At 40.7% G+C, this 21237-nt stretch overlaps 1 protein-coding gene across 2 annotated transcripts; it reads left to right on the forward strand.

Moving 5' to 3' along the window:
- Window positions 1–1565: 1565 nt before the first annotated feature.
- On the forward strand, window positions 1566–19929 carry foxn2a (forkhead box N2a). 2 transcript variants are annotated; one of them, XM_072437631.1, is made up of 6 exons: window positions 1570–1734; window positions 10240–10796; window positions 13761–13885; window positions 14910–14959; window positions 15904–15972; window positions 16519–19929. In XM_072437631.1, the coding sequence occupies exons 2-6, from the start codon at window positions 10254–10256 to the stop codon at window positions 16935–16937; spliced, it is 1206 nt and encodes a 401-aa protein (XP_072293732.1). In that variant the 5' UTR covers window positions 1570–1734; window positions 10240–10253; the 3' UTR covers window positions 16938–19929. The 2 variants fall into 2 exon arrangements, with proteins under 2 accessions (XP_072293733.1, XP_072293732.1); XM_072437632.1 differs by lacking the exon at window positions 15904–15972 and having other exon boundaries at window positions 1566–1734.
- The last annotated feature ends 1308 nt before the right edge of the window (window positions 19930–21237 follow it).

Here is a 21237-nt window from a genome sequence, read left to right on the forward strand (position 1 = left end):
TATTGACCCCAGGGGAAAAGGCTTGTTTGCATTTGTTGCCCCAAAAATAAATAAATTAGATAGATATTAACAGAGTACATAAGCCACATAAAATCAACATAATAAAATACATAAATACAATTAGATATGCCAAAAATATATACAAATCTGGATGAAAAGTTCACTTCAGAGAGAATATTTGAATATCTGAATATACCATATAAATAACTGTGTAAAGTAAAATGAAAGTAGGCTTGTATGTTGTATTGATGTCGTTATCTCTGACATACATCCACCCTGACACTAAACTGCCATTAGAGCACTGCTAAGCCTGTTTGACCAGTTAAATGTTGTGGGAAAACAAGGGCGTGCATCATCACCAATGTAGAAGTATGCTGCCAGTCTACAGCGGCTTGGAAACTAAACGACAAGGCAAGCCGACATTTTGAGTTCAAACACAGTAAAAACCTACGAGAAGGGCTATAGAGCAGTCCACAGTGGGCTACTTCTTGTGTAGGCTTATGAAATGGAGTAGCGGAGATGAGTAAGGTACCATCATGATGTGAAAGTTGCAGTTTGGTGCAAAGTCACGGTTTGCTGCTCCATAGATACAGAGTGGAACACAGGCAAATACTCTACAAATCTACATTTGTGCTGTGACTGCGTTTGTTAAGGAAATATTTGACCATCATTCTTTTAAGTAGGTTACTGAAAGGTCAAAATAAGTACTATCAATGGGTTTCAGAATTATGACAAATTAGGACAGTTTACATATAAATTAACAAAAAAGTCCTCAAAGTTGAATCCCAGGACTATCAACCTATTGTTCAATAAATGGTAGATGAAACTATATTTTCATTGGGCTCAAAATGTATTGTGTGTACATGTGTTTCTTTACACTAATGGAGAAGTTATTGCGTTTATGTATAACTTAGTAGTAGAACTAAGATAAGATTTGAGCTGCAGAGGGTCGAATAAGTGACTCATAGGGTCTATTATGAACACTTACTAACTACTAAATGTTCCATTGGCTTTGTAATAGTTGTTTAACAATATTGTACATTTAGTAAAGGGTTCATTGGGATTATCCTGTTTCAAAGTAGTTTCAGTAGGTTATTATTGTTTATCATGATACTTTGTTGTATCAATGACTCAGACTTCAACACTTATTGTGACGGGTCAAGTTGTGCCCCCGGGATGAGGGACAACTCCCGGGGGCCACTTGAAAGTCCACTATGGTCACGTGACTGGGTGTGGTGACACTTCCCCTATCTCCGCCCCAAGCTGTTTGTGAGGAGCCCAACGTGTCACTAGTTACAAGCGCCTAATGCAGTTTGATCACTCCCGTTGGTCCCCGAACGATCACTTAAATCCACAAACGCAGACTTTGAACACGCTCAAACATTCCCACACAGTTCCTCCTCGGCCCCGTTTGAATCAGCTGCGATAAAAGTGAAAGCACATTTTTTACTCGATGCAAAACAGGATGGCGTGCGCGGTCACAGAGCTGCGCTGCGGCAGTTGCCAGGGGAGATAGGAGGGGAGGGGCTGTGATTGGCTGAAGTGGGCCTGTTGCCTTGGCGACGGCTAGGGGTTTGGTAGCGTTGCCGTGCGCTGTGTGATCTGCGCGCTGCGTGTATGGAGGAAGCAGCTGCTGATCTGATCTCTGACATTGTGCGAGACAGACATCTGAATAAACTGCGGACGGACCCGTTTTCTTTACGCACTTCGCACCGCGGCGGGCAGCGTATGAATGTGAGTATGCGACCCCCGTTCGGCTCGTCTGCGTGGAGCTATTTTTAATCGGGACGCGAACAAGCTAAAAGTAAATGTGGTCAAGTGACTTTGCTTAGAGCAGCGGCGGCGGCGGCAGCGGCGGCAGCATGGCAGCGCGAGCGACAGCATGTGGCAGGCTAGTTCGCGTTAACGTTACTTCTGCGTGTTTGTCCCCGTGTCAAAAAAACAAAACAAAACCACCTGAAGCCCCGGGCAGAGCTTTTGTGTTCTTTTGAGGGCTGTCGTCGCGTGGTATTTTAACTAAATGGAGCAAAGTATCGCGGGGAGTTTCTCGAGCCGCGAAGCTAACGAGCGCTAGCGGAGGCTGATTTTACCGTCACTGTGTGTTCTGAGCCACGGCCACTACTTTTACTTTCCTGCTTCTGTCTGCCCAACTTACTTATTGAAACGGGGGAAAAATATTAAATAAATAAACAAGACAAATGTGTTGTTGACCAGAAGAAAGTAAATCCCCATGTGACGAGAAGTGTTGTGTAATTGTCCACGTCATAATGTGTAACTTTGTGTTTCACATTGTGCTGCTGCTGTGATGGATGGGATTGGGACCAGTGTGAAGGAGCACACGATGGAAAGGACTACAACATATACGTGTGTTTGTCTGTAATGCTGTATTTGATCGTGCTGTATGTTTGACCACTCTTTCCTGGTGTCTCCCTCTCCTTAGGACCCTCATCCCTTTGCATCTGTGAATGCTAAATGGATGAATGTTTTATGATATATGATGTACCAGAGGTTGGGATGCTACTGGCGAAGCTAAGCACATGATGTAATGGATTATCACAAGATTGTTCCAGATAGAAACAGCTCCACAAACATTGTCACGCTATGAGAAATACATATATCTATAGTATTCATATATATACGACGCTGTCCGATGAATTGCTTTCAGCTTCCTGTTACTTGCCACGTTTTGTTTCGAAGAGTTTCAGAAGAGTCATTTCTCCCTGTGGCCCTCAGAGGCAACTGTTGTTGTGATTTTGGGCCTTACAAAAATAAATTGATTTGATTTGATTTGATTTTAAATTGTTTATCACTATGGCAACAGTCCTAATTTCTCATCATTCTGAAACCCATGGATACGTAAGGAGGGTAATATAAGGCTTGTAAGTACATTGAGCCCTCATTCACTGACCTGAACAGACCACATACTAAATCAAGTGTCCTGTAATGTATTTTTAAGTGTTTTTGCCCCCACGTAAACTGACATTGCACACGTTTTAGCGTTACAGTTGCTAGAGCCTTATGGTTGGACAAAGGCAACAGATTAAGAGAGATGTCCAGAAAAAAGACAGATGTTGTCGTTCAGCCATTATGTCTTTGCCACATTGCCACGGTTATGCTTTTAAGTCCATCTGTTGGCTTTGGTGCCCGAGCCTGTCTGTATCACTGTACGCAGCCAACGTACTCATGGGCCCTTACCAGGAATAGACCAGCGCTAACTTTACAGACATTCATTTCTATAAATAAGATTGTCGTAACACAGTGATGGTGTTATTGCTATTGTGAAATGGCTGTAGTAACTAAGGAATCAGCATGTGTTGACCATTGCCGTGTAAAACTGTATAATTTTATTATCTTAACCAGATCCCCAAAAGAGTTGTATTATGTTATTCTTAACACAGTATTGAATGTAGAAGGGGATTTTCTTCAACGTCTTGGTATGATAGTATGGAAAAATAGAGCGCCCCAGTAGAAGTCACACTTTGTTTTACACCTCGGTAAACTCTTGTGATCAAATAAAAGTGTAAATGTGATACAATATTAAATTGGAAGGAGTTGTTCATCTTTGCTGTAGTTGTTGCCTTGTCTCAAAGTACTACAGGCCTTTTCAAAATGGTGGTGCTGCAACGTAATCAGCCTTATCACTGAACTGTGTACTCTGACCCAGACTAAACGAAAGGTTGTCCCTGAATTCCACCATGTTCTTTGGTATAGCACTTTAAACCCCTTACAAAGACTGACCCATGTGGCACAAAGTCTGGGTTTGCTTAACCCGTCTAAACCTGCACAGGTCTCTGCAGCTCCTGCTCTAAGCTCTATAACTGTTTCCTAAGAGCCTCATAATTACCAGGTCATGTGAAACACAGTGATTTCACTAACTCAATTGTTGGATCAGTGGATGTATTGTATGATGGCTGACATTAGGAGATTTGAATTAAATTATGAATGTCACTGTCACCCATAGAACTGGTGTTGTTTGTCTTTTCCAAATTCATTTATGTTGTAAAATTATAGTTGCATTTTTTCTTGGCCACATCTCCACTCCTTCAGTGGTTCACTCAGCATTGTGGTCATCTATAGGGCTTCAAGACATTATTGATTGAAATTTGGGATGAACATATGCTGATGGTATTTCCTTTCATTTTCCATTTTCTTCTACACTTTCACACATTACATGGAAAGCTCTTCCTGATGCAACACTTTATGTGGACAAGAAGTAATCTGAAGTATTATTTTCTTTGTCCTTAATGTTCAAGTAATTCTCATACAACTGCCTTGTACTCTAGTTGTACATTTGGGTATTTTCTTACTCTTCACTTCTCTGACGCTGACTAACCTAATTTCCTAATATGTCACAGTTGGCTCAAGCTCCGCCCACTGGAGCATCAGTGATGTGGACGTTGTCTTGACTGAAAGAAAGTGAGGAGGAACGTGCGGCTGTAGGCCGCGTCACAATGGCCCTTTGTCTTGTTGCCCCTGGTTGAATTAACACGATTTATTTAATCGATGGCACTATGACAACAGCCAGTGACTGATCATCTTGTGTGAAAATGATAAATATTTTCTGTAATTAATTAATCCATCACAGAGTGGTCAAATTTAAACATTCAAACGGCATGGACCAAAGGCGCACTGGCAGCACAAACATCAGTAGATGATCATCGCTTGATCACATGATAGAATTATAGGAAATGTAAAACCTTTGTACTCAAGTCTGAATAAGTGATCAGCTCAGCTGTAGTTAAAGTATGGTTACAAGAATGTAGTGTTGTGGCGTGAGGTGATTGGTGCCGAGTATTAGTACACTGCATACAGGCACATGACCTGAGAGATAAGGTTTCTGTCTGCTGGTGTGGTGGTGTACTTTGGAAGGCCTCTCCCGCAAACAGACAGACCTCTGTATTTGACAAGCGTTTGAATCAGTAACTATTGTCCTGTGCTTGTTTCCCCAGTGTCTGATTGGCCAAACCACCATGGAGTACATTCAATTATTAGTTTGTTGTTTGTCAACATTGTTTACCAGATTCATGGAAGTCAAAGTAAATATGGCTGCTGCCTTTTGGCCTGCCCCTAGTCGAGTGCAATGTTGAGGACAGTGTGGGCCTCTCTCTATGTGAACTCTGAATTTGTTTTCTGAAAATGAACTTCCTCCACAGGCTGGAGGTGTTTCCTTCCCTCCTGATCCACAGTTAGCAACTGTGAGGTGAATACTGAGCACTATAGAGACAGGACTTGAGGAAAAAAAACAACCACTTCTTTGTACAAGCAGAGTCTGGTGCCACTAGAAAGCTTTTATCCCTACCTCACAGAGCAATTCACTTGAATGTTTTCTTTTTGCCTTCAAGATGACGGGCACGTTGTATTGTGACAAAATTGACAAAAACATAAAATGCAACACTATCTCTCTTCTGTTCTCGCTTGCCCCTCCCCTTTGTCCCATTCACATTTTTAGAGCCACCGCCAGTGCATCTAAATATCAGTTATGGTTTCAAATTGCAGCCTTGCGATGAGGTTTGCAACACACCTTTGTATCTATTACAGAGGTCTAACTGGTTTGTGTAAGCCGGGATATTCCATTGTAAACAGGGTGTGTGGTAATATATATGGGAATACACCTTTGTTACAGTCTTAAGTTTCAGGTCCAGAATTATGACATAAGTTGTCGGGGCTTGAAACCGCCACTTAACAGGTTTGTTAAGTTTATATTATAGGCTTCTTTTGTGGCCGGTAACACTGTATGACGTCCAGGTTGGCTGTGGCCTTTGTCAGACAGGTTTGTGAAGAACAGCGGTGGTAGACTGCTGGCCTCAGCACTTTCCGCCTGTATTGATCCCTCCACATTAGCGCTCTCTTCATGCACAGACATGAGCACAATTGCTTCCCTTACAACACTGGCTGCCGTGGCAACTGAGTCCGATCAAGAGCGAGATACAGAAAAAACATCATGGAAGCTCTTGATTTAGATGATGCACTTGTCTTCTTTACATCCGCTGAACATATTCGACACATCAACAGCTTGATTCGCCACTTGCAGCTATCTCCATATGTCTTTGTGTGTTTTTTCATCAGGCTAAGTGCTTAACAGGATAAAAAAGAGCAGTTTGAAAAGGAGAATAAATGTGCTTTGGCACCTGCTGTTGGCACATGAATATGATGAGGCTATTTTAACTTGCAGATGAGCCATTGCAGGTCAGCACTGCTGCAGCTTTGGTGTGTTTCAAGGCCGAGCTGAAGTCAACAGGCACATGTCTGGCCCATTAACTCACCATCACCCCTTTACCCTCTCCATCTACTGCACTTGTATTGTAGAGTCCATTTCCCTTCAATCATCTCTAATCTTCACAACATCAACTGACCAGCTGCGTCTTGGTTCCTGCTTTTTGGCTGGTTGAAACACCACTTTTCTTGTGCCTTGCCTTGCCCTTGTTGGTATTCAAATGGCAGAGTGCGAAAGGAGCAACTCAGAAGAGGGAGAAGCACTCTCCAGCACCCGAGGACTCAGCCGAGAGTTCAGGGCTGTGGAGACAGACCGAGGCTGAAGGGTTAATCAGTGTGCCCACACAACTGCTGCCCAGGCCACAGAATCGGTTGGGGATCACAAAACAGCCAAAGCTTACAAGTAGCCATTCAAAATACGAAAGGCTAGTCATGTTGATAGCTGCCGTTGGCTTCAGTTTGACACACCTTCAAATCAAACAAACCTCAGGCAGCCACAATGCATCTACTTCAACATGGTTCTAGACCACTGCTATGCTCCACAACTGGCTTTGGGAATTGAGATCATTAATTAAATTCAAGCCTATTAATCCATGACAATACAGTCAGGGACAAAGTAGTTTGAAAGTAACTTACACAGTAAACAATCAAATTCAAAGCCCTTTTAATATCAAACACGGCATCATAGCCTGTAACAACAACTTTTAAATACATTGAAAATAATTGTATTCAGACATTCATTTGGGTCCAGGACAACCATTTGTGAAACATTTTTGCTTGCCAAGACAATCTTCATTTATTTAATTTGCACCTTTTTATTTTTGGGGTCTGTCTCTTCCTTTAACAGAGCTGGGCAGTTGTGTCGCAGCCTGACATGTCCGTTTGCTCTACTTTGCTTAGAGCTGTGATTCATTCGAGGCTGACATGTAACTAGCCTCGCTTACCTAACTCTCTTCCTCTTCCTCTTCCTCTGTCTCTTTTTTTGCTTTTTAAAAAAAACTCATATTTCCTCTGGCATCTCCCCTCTATCAGATTTGCTTGTAATTTTCACACAGCTTGTGATGAAGGGTATTTTCCAGGGCTGGAATTATCTGTAAAAAAAATTATAAAAGAAAGAAAGAAAGAAAAATCTTGTTGTACAATAGAAAAAAAATGCTGACAGTTGACTTCTAACATGACGTTGTTGCAGCCCTAGTATTTTCTTAAGTCTATAGTAACAAGTCCAGCCTACGCAATATTGACAACGCATTTTACTCTTTCTTTGGAGACTTATAATAATCACTTAGGTCAACATAAAGGCTGCTTTTTCTTTCATCCGCTGTGAGTGGCTTTGACAAACAGATTTGAATGCCCTCCCTCTCCTGTCCTCACCCATTGTGCAAACACCCTAGAGTATGACCCACTTCTTATCTTATCATCCAATGAAAATGTATGCCTATTCAGTTGGCGCTGGTATTTTAGTTGTAGCCCCGAAGCCAAGACTTAAGACATCTTAGACCACCTCAGCCTGGGCTAACTCTCCTGCAGTGGGACAGAGCAGTGGGCAGAGGGAGCCAGTGTGGATTACGCATTTGCTCATTGACTCGTGTTTATGGGATTTTTGCTCCTAATTGAAGTGACAGCGTGGTTGTCATGGTGACGCCCGGGACTTAAATCTTGTTGTGAGGCGAGATGAAGAAGAGATGCTTTTGCGCTTCCGGGCCTTTCAAACCAAAACCATGGCATCGCTCTCATTGACAATTTTTTACAAACTTCGTGTCCACCTTGCTCTGATGACTATTTCGATTTTTGCGCAGGTATTAAATTTGGTCTTGACTTTGAAAATTCTGCTAAATTTCCATGCTTTTTTTTTCTTCCTGGAAAGCTCTTCACATGGGTTGTTTTTGGGAGAGAAGCGGGTGGCGGCAACAGGCCGGGTTACAGGTCAGATCTGGGTAAGAATGCAGTCATTTTAAGCAATAAACTCACCCGTAACTTTATGATGCAAGGGTTTGATGCCATGCTGTGCACATTTATGGCAAAGCAATAACATCCCCATGAAGACAAGTTAAGTTAGGGCACTTTAAAGATAGCGTATTGTAGAGGTGGGCTGAAATATCAAAATGTAGATAATATGGTGAATGTTGTTTTATAGATACTCTATATTTTAATATCGAGTATATCCTTTTGTAGGGGAAAATCTACAAAAAGAGCTGGTTACAAATAAAATGAAAAAAGTTGTGTCGTAAACTTTCAAAAGAGTAATGGTGGATTAACTAGTATGTTAAAAAGACATGTTTTAACACTTTTCTGTTGGACTGACATAATATTGTGTGAATATAGTAATTGGTATACAATATAATGATATATTAATTTTGGTCAATATTGGGGGATAAAATGTTCCTCTGTGCTTTGCCTGCAACTTTGGGAAATAAATACAGGTACTACTTCATAAGATATGACCTTTTACAGAAGTGTCATAAGCCTCAGATTAAGAACTCTTGGGTGGGATTAGTCACTGACACCTGACGGATGCATTTTGAGTGCTTCTAAATGACAGACAACTCTCAAGCTTGCTCCCTATACTTCACCACCACTTAATCTGGCTTGTGACAAATTGAGACCTGATCCGGACTGAATGCAGATCAGCCCATAAGAGCTGATAACGGTTTCATGCTCGTTTAACAAGAGCAGCTGAGGCCCAAATGAGGTGGGCGTCAAGGAGTGCAGCCTTAAGTCGGAGCAGTAGCTTGAGACGTCCTCAACTGGAGTTAAGAGCTGCGAGTGAGAGCCTCTTGCCATCACAAGCATGGAGCAGAGAGAGGGCCAGCGAGTGCAACGGAAGCAGACAGACACTGCTGCAGGGGGCGGACCCAGGGGAGACCTAAAAAACAAGGTCAACACTTAGAAGAGCACATCATTCCAATATGTCGCATCCAGTCAGTTTAATGCAGTTATGCTTTAGTGCTCCTGCTGGATAATGCATACATTAGAAAGATAAGATAAGATATTCCTTTATTGTCCCACATGGGGAAATTTCATTGGTGCAACGCAGGTAGATACAGAAGTAGATCCAGAAGAACAGAACAGATCACTTATAGGAAGTCTGAAAAACACTTTCAGTAGAAGATCTCCTATGAATAAATAAAAACTCCCATAGACAAATGAATAAATAAATACATAAATACCATTGTATGTGATCACGACAGTAATTGCAAAGGGCTCATTATTGAATTATTAAGAAAGGGCTCATTATTGAAATAGAATCACAATATGATTTTTTTATGTATCACTTTATGATTTTGTATTTGATAAATGATTTACTATTATAAATGCGTCTTGATCAATTTCTTGTCTTGGGATCAAAATCCATTCCTTGCTGTCTTTCCCAGTCATTAGAGTGTTTAGGCTCTGCAGAGCTTCCACAGTCAGGAATTTGATTGCAATGTTCCAAATTCCATATTGCCCCCAAAGCAAATGATGACATATCTTGAACGATATCTTATGGCCTAGCTCTAGTTGGAGTGATTTATTTCCCATGTGATACTAGTTCTCTCATTTTCTATCTACGTAATTAATATATTTTGTACAAGAAAAGCATAATTATTTATTATTTCTGACTGAAATTGTCAAAAGGCTCATCGGTCAAATACTAATTGATACTAAAACTTGTATCAAAACTAGATACTCATTCGAGCAAGTATTGAAATTTAAACATTTTAAATTAAAAAGTTTATGAATTAAAAAAAAATCATAAACAAGACAAAATGTGACTTTTCCTGACCAATTTTAGAATGATCTTGAGCTCTATCAGAACGAGTATAAGACCACATGGTAACATAAATAAAGTACTATTATACAATAACACTAGTTTTTTTTTTAAATGGTTGGTTTATCGTCTAAAAAAGGAACATGTTTGTTATCATTGAGGTAGATGAATTAGTAATGTGTACTGAAGCTGTTTCTTGGTATAGAATCGAGTTAGATAGATTAGTATTGTGACAGCACTACTTCTGACTCTAAAACCTTGTATTCCTTTTCTTTCAGACCTCTTTGTTTTAATGGGTCCAATCATTGGGATGTCACCAGATAAAAAATCCGAGATCCCGGGTATGCCAGAGGAGCGGACAGGATTGAGAGGTGTGTGCGGGATGGGGACCCTGCCAGAAGCGGAGTGTGCGGCGAGTCCGTTAGCGACCAGCGTGGACCGAGCCGAAGGGGACGAGGAACTCACGAACCTTAACTGGCTCCACGAAAACCTTCTGCAGAACTTCACACTGGGAGGACCGGAAGCTCAGCCCAGCGCCAGCCCACTGCTCGACATAGAGGGGGACTACGGGCCGGACCAGGGTCCCTCCAGCAGCCCTCCGCACGACAGAGTAGGACACGCGGTCAAATCAAAGCCGCCCTTTTCTTTTTCGCTCCTCATCTACATGGCCATCGAGCAGTCTCCCCGAAAGTCCCTCCCAGTGAAAGACATCTACGGCTGGATCCTGGAGCACTTCCCGTACTTCTCCAACGCGCCGACTGGCTGGAAGAACTCTGTGCGTCACAACCTGTCCCTGAACAAATGCTTCCGCAAGGTCGATCGGAGTTTAGGAAAGGTAGGTACAAGCTGTGTATGTTCTATGATGGTGTGTCTCAAAATACTGGTCATAAAACACAAGGACAAAAGCAGAAAACTAGCACTTAACTGGGTATAAACTGTACTGAGAGTTCCACAGAAAAGCCAGGCCTGATATTCAGAGTTAAGATGATACCATTATTTGTATCTGGTCACAGGTATATTTGGACATTATGACATGGACGAATTTGTAGAAAGCAAAAGGAAACTGTACAATAACAGATGTCACTCTCATAATCTGCTGAGTTATACATTTAAACTTCTTTTGAAAGTGGAAGAGGGTGGTACTGTTCCAGAGATCTACCCCTCTTTCAGTTCCTACAATGACATGATTTTTTAAAGATTTTGTGGCCCGTAGGCTTCATTAGGCAGGAAAGTGTGAAATGGGGGATGAGAGAGGGGGGAGGACATGCAGTAAGTTGTCGGGATTCAAACTCACGACATTGCAACCGGCTGCACATTGGGGCCTGGCATACGTGTGCTGTGCCTTAACTACTCAACCACCGGGCAGTACTGAATTAGCCTCTTTTTATAGAACTAAAATGAAATAGATCATGTGCATGGGACGTCAACAATGTTTCCAGTACCAGTGCTAGAAGACCGAAAGTAATTACGGTATGCCAAACCATGACTTGAAATTTGCCCGTATACCATCATTAATGCCTATGCTGCAATTTGAGGAACCCTAACTCCTCTTGGAGCATCCGGATTACACTGAGTTGTAAAAATGTCACCGGGCCAAAATATATCTGTTCTGTGCAGAGAAACAGATCCGCATTGTGGCCCTGCAGTGGGGCTCATGTGACGGTGTCTAAACCTCTGACTGTGCGCCGATAACACTGGCATCCAGGCAAGGTCACAGTCTTCGTCAGAGGAAGTGCACACGCAGCACTGTGATAGTACTTTATCTCCCACAGCACAAGCACCAGCCACTGTAACTCTAGAGCCGACCGAGAGAGGCATCACTTCACTTCAGACTCCTTAGACACAACAAAGCAAGAAACAAGTGTTGAGTGAAAGACTTTGTAACTGTGTCTCACTGTCCTAAAAGAGGAGTCATGGTATTTCAATTTGGAATATATATGTCTTTAATCATCTCCACAAAGTAGTGTTTTGGCAAGTCAATTTATTTCAATCTAGTGTCAATCGAGTCGAGACATTAAGTGTTAAAGAAATATTCACAGAATTTTTTTTAGAAGTTGTTTATGGTTTACAACTATTTCAAACCAAATCAACAATGGAAAAATTTAAAGGGCAAAATTGAGGTGACTAATAGGGCAAGACATTAATTGTCTGAGATCAAACTGTATTTCTCAAACTATACCCCCAAAGATAATATGTGGCTTTCTGAGTACCACCAGATATAAACCAGGTCTAAAACAGGTCTAAACTAAGACGACTCAAGGTATAAAATATTCTAAAGTAACATAGATTAATAGATTCGTCTCAAAGTAAAACAAATATTCAAACTGCATCTTGAATCAAACTGAATCACATCTTGAATTAACTAGCAAGATTTCATTTTCGAGCATTTTTTCTTAGCTTGGTGTACACATTTGGGAAAGGTGCATGTTGATATTTACCTCTATTTTTTTCTTGCTCAAACCAAAGTGAAACTTGACTCCACATGTGAGTTGTGCATGACTCACCCTTGTCCCCGCGGTGCCCTGATGGCGTCCATATTGGCGCTGTAGTGAGTTTGGACCTGTGCCCCTCCTCAGACCTGGTTCTCTGCCTCTGTTTGGGCGGACGACAGTTAGCACTCAGCCAGGCCCAGCAGCAGCATGCAGGTGCACAGCATGGGCCTGACATGAGCCGAGAAAACAGTTTCACATGACACTGGCTGGTGGTTTGCGTTGCCATGGCGACGTTTCCTCTTTCCTGCATCAGGGGCTTGTGGGTAATCTGAGTCAAGGTTACTTCTCTCCTCCTCCATCCACGTTCTCGTCTCCCTCACTGGGCATCAGTCGTCTTCTGCCATCAGATAAAGTGACAGTTAACACACTCCCGCACAATAACAACAAATGAGTCCTCGCTGTGAGGGCTGAGGCGTCACAGTTTCCGCCTTTTGTTCCTTTGTTGAGGAATGCAACAGTCACATTTTAATTTTTCATCACTTCTCTGGTCCAGTGGAGGCTGGTGGAAAACGTTACAATGGTATTCTAATGTCAAGGTTATTAGGTTAATCGATAATCATGATTATTCAGGTCACAATATAATCGTATGAACCAAAAAATAATAATCGTGACACTTTTAGAAGCATTTTTTTCAATATACAGCTCAAAAATACAGCTTAAATGTAAATAACGTATTTTATCTGGCAGTTTTTGTCACATTTAACTTAATTGTATTTCAGAAAGTTAAATTTTGTAAAGCTGCTTATGAACTTGAGGAATAAGTAACATGTTAGATCACGGGAATGAAAGAAAATTTATAATTTCATTATTATTTGGTCAGAATCTCCAATAATCATGAATAATTGATGTGATGTTTTTTCTCCCAATAATGGAAACACTCAAATCTGATATCGTGACATCCTTAGTCAGGAGTATTTTTTGTTCCGGGGTCACTTATATTAGAACATTTATATTTTTTGGATTCTCCCTATAACAACATTCACAATATTATCTAATTAGAACTCTCCTTGTATAATTAAGCCATCCTCAACAACTGATAGATTGGCATTATGTTCCTCCAAAAATGTACTTATATATCTCAAAACTGTTCACATTTTGTCCCATTTTTGTGCAGTTTTTTGAGTATTTAGTTTCAATACTAGTTTTGTTTTAGAATCCAATCGTTTCTGGTTTTCTATACTTTTCACAACCCCTCTATTGTATAAGGAGACGCAGATCTTGATGTTTTAACTGTGCTCAAATGCTCGACGCTGTGTGACATTTACACCATAATGAACTGAAAAGCATGTGTGACTGTTTCCCTCCAGGCCAACGGCAAAGGCTCTCTGTGGTGCGTTGATCCAGAGTACCGCCCAAACCTGATCCAAGCCCTGAAGAAGCAGCACTTCCCAGCCGCACATGCCTTCTGCACACCTCCTGCCTCCCCGCCCAGGTGAACCTCCAGATACTGTGGTCTAGTCGCCGCACTGGCAATGTAACTCATATACATGCTTTTTACTAGTTCAATCGTAATTATGACCAGTAAAGCGGCTCAACGAGGGCTGTTGGAAGAAAGCCCTGTCGAGTGACTGTCCAATAAAAGCTCTTCGTTAGACATTGACCTTTTTTATGAGGAAAAGAGTCATGTGCTACTCTGAATTAGTGTCACGTTTCTTTGAGAGGCTTTGAGGGAGGCACTTGTCATAACAAATACATGCTTTTGGACTCAAGACGTATGTGAACACTTTAAGGGAATCACAGCTGGCCTGTTTGTGTTCTGTTTATGTTTTTTTTGGCTAGTCTATGTGTAGCCAATGGTACTGAATAAAAATTTGATCATTTAGTTGATGCGGTCTTTCCCATAGCTTTCAGAGAGACTATTTTAATATAAATAAATTACAGTTACTTTTAACAGGTTTGTTATAATACAATGTGTGTTTTCCAGTTGTTTTTAAACTATGGGGAGGAATTTTTGGCAATGGTCTCTTCTATTTATGGATTGATACATTGTTTTTAGTGTTCAATACAAATAATGGAAAATATCACAAATGTTGTTTTTAGAGATGTGCAAAATTAGAATATATATTGTCTTTAATTAAAACTTTTAAAATTATTTTTCAAAAGACACATCAAACATCAATGTTTGTAAAAAACTTCAATATACAATTTTTTTTTTTAAAAAGGAATAAAGTTTTTTTTTTTTTCAATATTGCTCACTCCTACTATTGAATATTCTCTTTTTATTGAGAACAAGACTGAAAGCAGGACTAAAGTGGTAGCTACAATTAGGAGCAGGAGCTATTTATGTATGTGAAAAAACATAAAAAGGCTTGAGTTTTGCCTGTATCGAGGATGCAGAGGATGGGGACAAATCAAAGCAGATAATTCACCGTGGCAACCCATGAAAGGAAATGACTAAACGCAGCAGCAGCAGACCTCAATTTAACTGTAAACTCTTTTTCTCTTGCCTCTCTCAGTGCCTCCTCACCACCTCGTCATCTCCTTCTACAAAGCTGCTCATTTAAAGGTGAGAATCAACCATCATTTTATTCTTCTCTACACACTGGCTGTTCAATATTTTTTGCTTTGTGTTTGGTGGAGTATTTGATTGTGTTGCCTGGTCATAATTCAACCACAGCGCATTCAACATCTTTGTGGCCTTGGTTTTGATTGGTATGTTGCTTTATTTCAAGTCATCGATGCCTCATGTAGTAGACCATCACAGAGGGGAGAGAGAGCAGCCTCCTCAGCCTCTGCCTCTTGGATTTGTAACCTTGACGACAGGCAGAGGTTTTCGCCGGAGCACTCAGTCTCACTGTAATCATTAATAATTTAGAGCCCCAGAAGTGAAGCTATACCAGGCTCCCAGACACTTTGTCAGCTCTGAAGGCAGCAGATGCACACTTAGCATTAGTGTTTTGTAAAATATAGGTAGAAAAATATAGGTTGTCATCAGAAAAAAATCTCCTTCTAGTAAAAAGCAATAAATGATTTGTACACCAATTGATTATTATTATTTTTAGTAGTAGTATTGGTATTATTTGTAGTATTATGATTGGTATTAATATTAATCATTTCAAAAGTTAATTTGCACTTAATACAGTTTAAATATTCAAAATTGTAAATAATAATGATAATAAATAGATAATAACAACAACAACAACAATGTATAAATTCCCACACATTTTAAAGAAAAGTATTAGTTATTTAAATCGATCCAAAGTGTGCCTGTATCCTCATTAGCTCTAATAATAATAATAATAATAATAATAATAATAATAATAATAATAATAATAATAATAATAATAATAATAATAATAATAATAATAATAATAATAAAAATAATAATAATAATAATATTAATATAATAATAATATTAATATAATAATAATAATAATAATAATTGGTTTTCACATTAGTTCCCGCGGCCCCTCATTGACTGACCATGGTGCATGTTCTCTCCTCTTCCAGAGTCTGACATTGACGCTGCCACTGCCATGATGCTCTTAAACTCTGCCCCAGGGCACCACGTTGACACATGTAAGGAACACCCCAGCAGCCATACGCTCACCTGTACTTTGTGTTCACTGTTTCATCGCTTAAATATCCGCTTTTTCTGTCTGTGCTCTGATTTATGACGTCTTATGTGCCCCAACGGAGGACGAGTCTTGAATCAATAGATTTCAAGATCATTGCCTTTGAGGTTTTACTGCCGTACTAATGTGGGCTAGTTATTAAGTTAACAGCTCTTACGAAATCTGTTTGGTTTTCCATGTTTAGTCTGATATTGATGCACAAATTGGGCGCAGGAAGTATGAACTGCATCTTTGCATATTACTAACCCCTTTTCTTTCTATTTAACTTCAACTATCATTTTCTCAACAAATAATATTCCAGTGATTGCTTCCTGTTCATGGATACAATTTGTCTAGCCAAGTGGACTTAACCAACTAATATTACTCAAATCTAATGCTTTGCAGACGTACATTAAAAGTTAGATTTTATAGTAAGCCAAGAGTGTCACAGAGAAGACACAGAGAAGTGTCCCTGTAGCCGTTAGTTCATCATGTAACTCTCTTCCCGCAGGTAACTCTGATGTCCCCCTGGACCTGTCCCGTCCGGACTCGGTGCTGGTGAGCAGTGACCCAAAGCAGGACCATAATTACAGCAGCATGGCTCTTCAGCGCTGCTCGTCCCGCTCCTCCTCCTCATCGCTGTCCTCTCTAGACGAAGAGGGTTGTGAGCGCGCCCAGTCGGTCCGCGCCGGCAGCGAGGGTTTCCACAGCGAAGAGGACATAGATCTGTGGGACGAGAAAGGAGCGCAGCTGCCCCTGCGCCGCCCGGCCTCCATCAAGTGGCCCATCAGCAAACGGGCCCGTCACGAGATCAAGGTGGAGCTGGACGACGAGCTGAAGGAGGCCGCCGGCTCGTTGCTGCACTTGGCCGGGATCCGCAGCTGCACAGAGGGTTCCAAACGCAAGAGCACAAAACATCATCGGAAATGAAGATTTTCTTCTCTTTTTTTCTAAACCTCCATCAGACTTCACCTCCTGTGTGACCCCTGACCTCTGCCCCCTGTCCCGTTGTGCCTCCTTCTCCTTATCTGATCGCTCACCTGCCATTTTCAACCTCTGTTTTGTTTGGGATAACCCTGTCCAACACCTTCAAATGGCAATAGTATCACAGTTCACACAGGAGAGCAAAGCCATATTAAGACTTTTGTAACTCGGGGCGAACTTCAATGGGGGGTGAGTGTTGGGGCACTGGAGAAACCTATCCAAAATGACCTGCCTGCTTCTGATGGACAACTATGGTGATTCAAAAGACAAGAAAATGGGACTTTTTCTAAGTCAAAGCGTTGCATGCTTCCTCCTCAAAACCTGTATCCTCTTCCAAGTGAATCTATTTAAGAAGCGAATGAGTGCATGTTTGTAACAGACAAAACCTAACCTCTGGTGTGAGCAGTTTCTCCTTTTTGTGCTAAAGATGCCACTGTTTTTGAACTTTTTGAACGTTTTGACCTTTTCCTTTTAATCCTCGCAGGAGAGATGCAATAATTACTATCCACATCATTTACTTTTTCATTATACTCTGGTGGCATATTGAGTATTTTAGTTTATTTAACATTGCAGAGAATGAATGGAGTAGTATTATTGTTAGCACAAGTCCGAATTAGACTTGGTATTACTTTGCCACTGCCAAATTGTTTTGCAAAGTCAGCTCTTCTACTCCACTCAGTCTTATGTGACCATCACAGTGCTGTTTAAACATTTAATTATTATTTTTTGCTCACCCACTTATAGTCTGTCACCGTGTTGTTGACTGGGCAAGCTCAAAGCATACAGTACATCCACATGTTTAGTGAGAGACTCTGCAACATCTGTGCCACTGCCAGATGTTCAGACATAGGTGATCTATCCTCCATGGGTTTATTTGTGTCGGCGTGTTGCATGTTGATCCAGGCCTAAATCTGAAACGCTTGTCAAGTATTCTGGCATTATACCGCCTTTTCACAGCTGTGTGACGGGACTAAACAGTTTTTTTTTTTTTTTTTTTTTTTTAAGTGTAGTGAATAGCTCCTAAGGCTAGTCTAAAACTATACACAAAATGGAAAAGAATTGCCCAAAACTAGATGCTCTTGGAAAGCCTAGACCTCTGCTTGTTTAATTTTGCAATCATAAGTCATCCTGACCAGAGCTTAAACATACTCACCCTGAGCCACAAGACAGCTGTGAGTTGGGATGCCACATGTTATTTTATGTATTATTGTGAGAGAAAACACCACGTCACTGAGATCATGACCTAACAACAGAGAAATCTTCCTCAAGTTTGTGACCAGCGTTACAAAATCGCACCTTCTGAAAGAGAAAATAAAGAAAATGTGACAAAAGCAGCGTGATAAAAAAGTACTCTACATTTAGATTAGTTTTTTTGGGCAATAGCTTGATTACATTATTTTTTAGACATCCCTAGTTGTGAGTTGTTTGAGTTGGTCCAGTGCTGCAGTGTTTGGCCTGTGCTCTTCCTCCTTAAACAAAATAAGGAAGCGCTTGCTCTCAACACAAGCTGTGAAATGGAGTGTTTATTGTCAGGTGATGGCATGCAGTTCACCGAGGGGAAGTTGCAAGCCACTCGAGTAAATGCCACAATCCTCATTTTGCGTTGCCAACACCTGTAGAGTTTGAACTGTATCACAATGAAATGCACACAGCGCTTCTTCCCCTTGGGTCAAAAATAGATACAAACCACAATGTTATAGCATGAATGGTGCCATTTTTTTCCTTGTGCCACTGATGTAAAAGTTCAAAGTTCCATCGTCACTGTAGTTCCTGCCATCGCTGTGTTGTTGTGAGACAAACAATGGCCTAGTTTTTTTATTTGAATTATTTAAACAGGAAATGGGAGAGAAGGACTCTGCTCAGAGCTGTGACTTTAACCAATTTTTCGTTGGTTTCTTTTATGTGGCGATAGATTTGGAGCTGAATGCTGCGGCTGTTAATAATTCTCACATACACTGGTCTTGTTTAGCTGTGAAAAAGAACAAATTGAATGTTCGTTAATCATCTTTTATTTTATTTATGACATTAATTTATGGGATTATTAAATGCAAACTCTATTGTTAAAGCTTATAACAAGGCACATACAATATTCCTCTCCATGTTTTTATTTTTCAGCAATACGCCTTTTCCTTCGCTATGATGATAGTGATCAAGTATTTTGCCAATGTTGTTTATATTTAATTTTATCCATGACTGCCAGGTTTTTATGTTGTTTGTTTTGCTTTTTCTTGAACTTGATAGAGAACAGTTGATTAACACTTTATCCTGAATCCTTTTGTTGCCAAATGGATATACAGCTGGGGTATCAAATTTTAGATGGATGCTTTCCCTGTGTACTGTAGTCTTGTTGAAAGATAATTTGATCATTTTTACATTTGTTTTTGTAAGATTTGTGTTTGGTATTATGACTAGTAAAAGGATTATCCCAACATTTTATACAAGAAAACTGCCACTAATGCATCCTGTTGGATGTAGAAATATTGATGCTAAAATCTGAAACTCGGTTAAAAAGGCTGCTGCTTAGTAAAGTTATTGAAATTGAAAAAGGCATAAGCTGTGCCCTTTTATGACAGTAGCACTTGCACAAAAAGGTTGTCAATTTATTGTTGACTCATAATCAGCAAATTCATCAAACAAAATACACACAACCACTTTGTTACTCAACAGCCTTCACGATTTTATTATTTTGTGTATCTCACAGTTCTGCAGTCACTTTGGGTTTGATGATGATGATGTACATTTTGTTGCATTTGACAAAGCTGCCAACCCAGTATCAGTTTGTGTCAGTTATCTGCCATGTCTGTTGAATGACACAACCTTTTGGTTTTTGTATGCTAACCTCTGTTGATAAAATGTTTATAAGATTTATTTTCGCCAAAGATATGCAATTGCATTATATATGGTATTACAAAATATTAATAAAAACCTGTTCTTGTTACTTCTGTTGATATTGTGTTATAGAACCACTGTATTTGCTTGAATCACAAATGCAGCCTTTTGTTGAGAAATGGCAACATGATTTTCCACACAATTTTGGATTTTTGTCACAGTTGACAAGTTCCATTTTTGATCATCATTGCCACCTACTGTGAAGGCCACCAGATTGACAGTCTGGGGCAGTGATTGGAGGAGCTGGCTCTCCATGTGGCTGGATTCTCAGCTTTCACATTGCCGTGTTGCAGCTTTGGCCCACCAAGTGCAGTAGTTCAGTTCTGTTTTCTCTGCTCAAGCTGGGCCCAGCACGTGTGGTAGCTCACACACAGCCATCCTCTTTTGCTTGTCTTTTGAATGCAGGAACATGGCCGGTTGCCAGGGCACACCTTGCGTAAACGTAAATTCTTGGGATGTGCAAGTGATGGATGCAGCATCAGATGTCCTAACGACATGTTGGCTGTAAGTTAATTAGTCAAGGAGGCCTGTGGGCTGAACACTGTGTGACCCTGAACAAGGGCTCGTCTGACTGCCTCAGGCCCATTGGCACTGCTCTATTGTTCAATAGAGTCCTATGTGGATGGACCGGGAGGGGGGGGCTCTCCCTCACTGCCTCGATTCAGCTGAAATCAGAGCAGCATCACCTCCCCCCATCTCCTCCCCCTCCCACGGCCCCACGCCACGCCGGCAGTTACCAGGCAACCAGACAATGCTGGAGCTGTGGCTGCGGTGAGTTTGTTTTCGCCTGTGTGCATCTAAGATGAGTAAAAGTGAGCCATCCATATGTCTTTGTTCTACCTCAGTCACTCAAGCCTGTGATACATGTTTACACCATCCTCCATACTTCTACTAGACATTATTCTGATAATTGTGGCCCAGTGTGGATCATACTGGATTAGGATGCATTAATCTACGGATTTGAACTGTAATGGGTGTATTAACGTGTCATTTCACTTCCTGGCTAAACGGGTCACATAATCTGTTGCAGGGGAAAGTCACAGCTTGTGCCAAAAACTGCCCACGATTGTAATTACAATTTCAACAGTCAATTTAATTATTTTTTTTAACAGTCAATTGAGAGACAATTGCAGCTGACAATCACCTAAATATCACTCAAGTTTATTTAGACACAATTGACATCCAAGCATGTTGAAAAGGTGGGATGTCCAGGCATCTAGGCCAAGTACCGACTAACCCCCAAAGTACCTCTTAATATGGTGATTGACAAATAAATCAGTTTAGTATAGTATAGTATGATGTCAAATACTTGTATTCTATTTTCTTGTTTTATTGACTAGAACAAGAGTTTACTGTG

The sequence above is a fragment of the Eucyclogobius newberryi genome, unplaced genomic scaffold, assembly GCF_026437365.1.
Source record: "Eucyclogobius newberryi isolate DKJ021-1_F unplaced genomic scaffold, fEucNew1.0.hap1 SCAF_8, whole genome shotgun sequence".
Classification (NCBI taxonomy): domain Eukaryota; kingdom Metazoa; phylum Chordata; class Actinopteri; order Gobiiformes; family Gobiidae; genus Eucyclogobius; species Eucyclogobius newberryi.

Excerpts from the sequence above, each read along its gene's own strand:
- foxn2a (XM_072437631.1), top strand. The coding sequence starts at position 10,254 with ATGGGTCCAATCATTGGGATGTCACCAGATAAAAAATCCGAGATCCCG. Across the intron at positions 13,886-14,909 it reads CCTCCTGCCTCCCCGCCCAG|TGCCTCCTCACCACCTCGTC; the intron begins GTGAACCTCCAG and ends TGCCTCTCTCAG. Across the intron at positions 14,960-15,903 it reads ACAAAGCTGCTCATTTAAAG|AGTCTGACATTGACGCTGCC; the intron begins GTGAGAATCAAC and ends CTCCTCTTCCAG.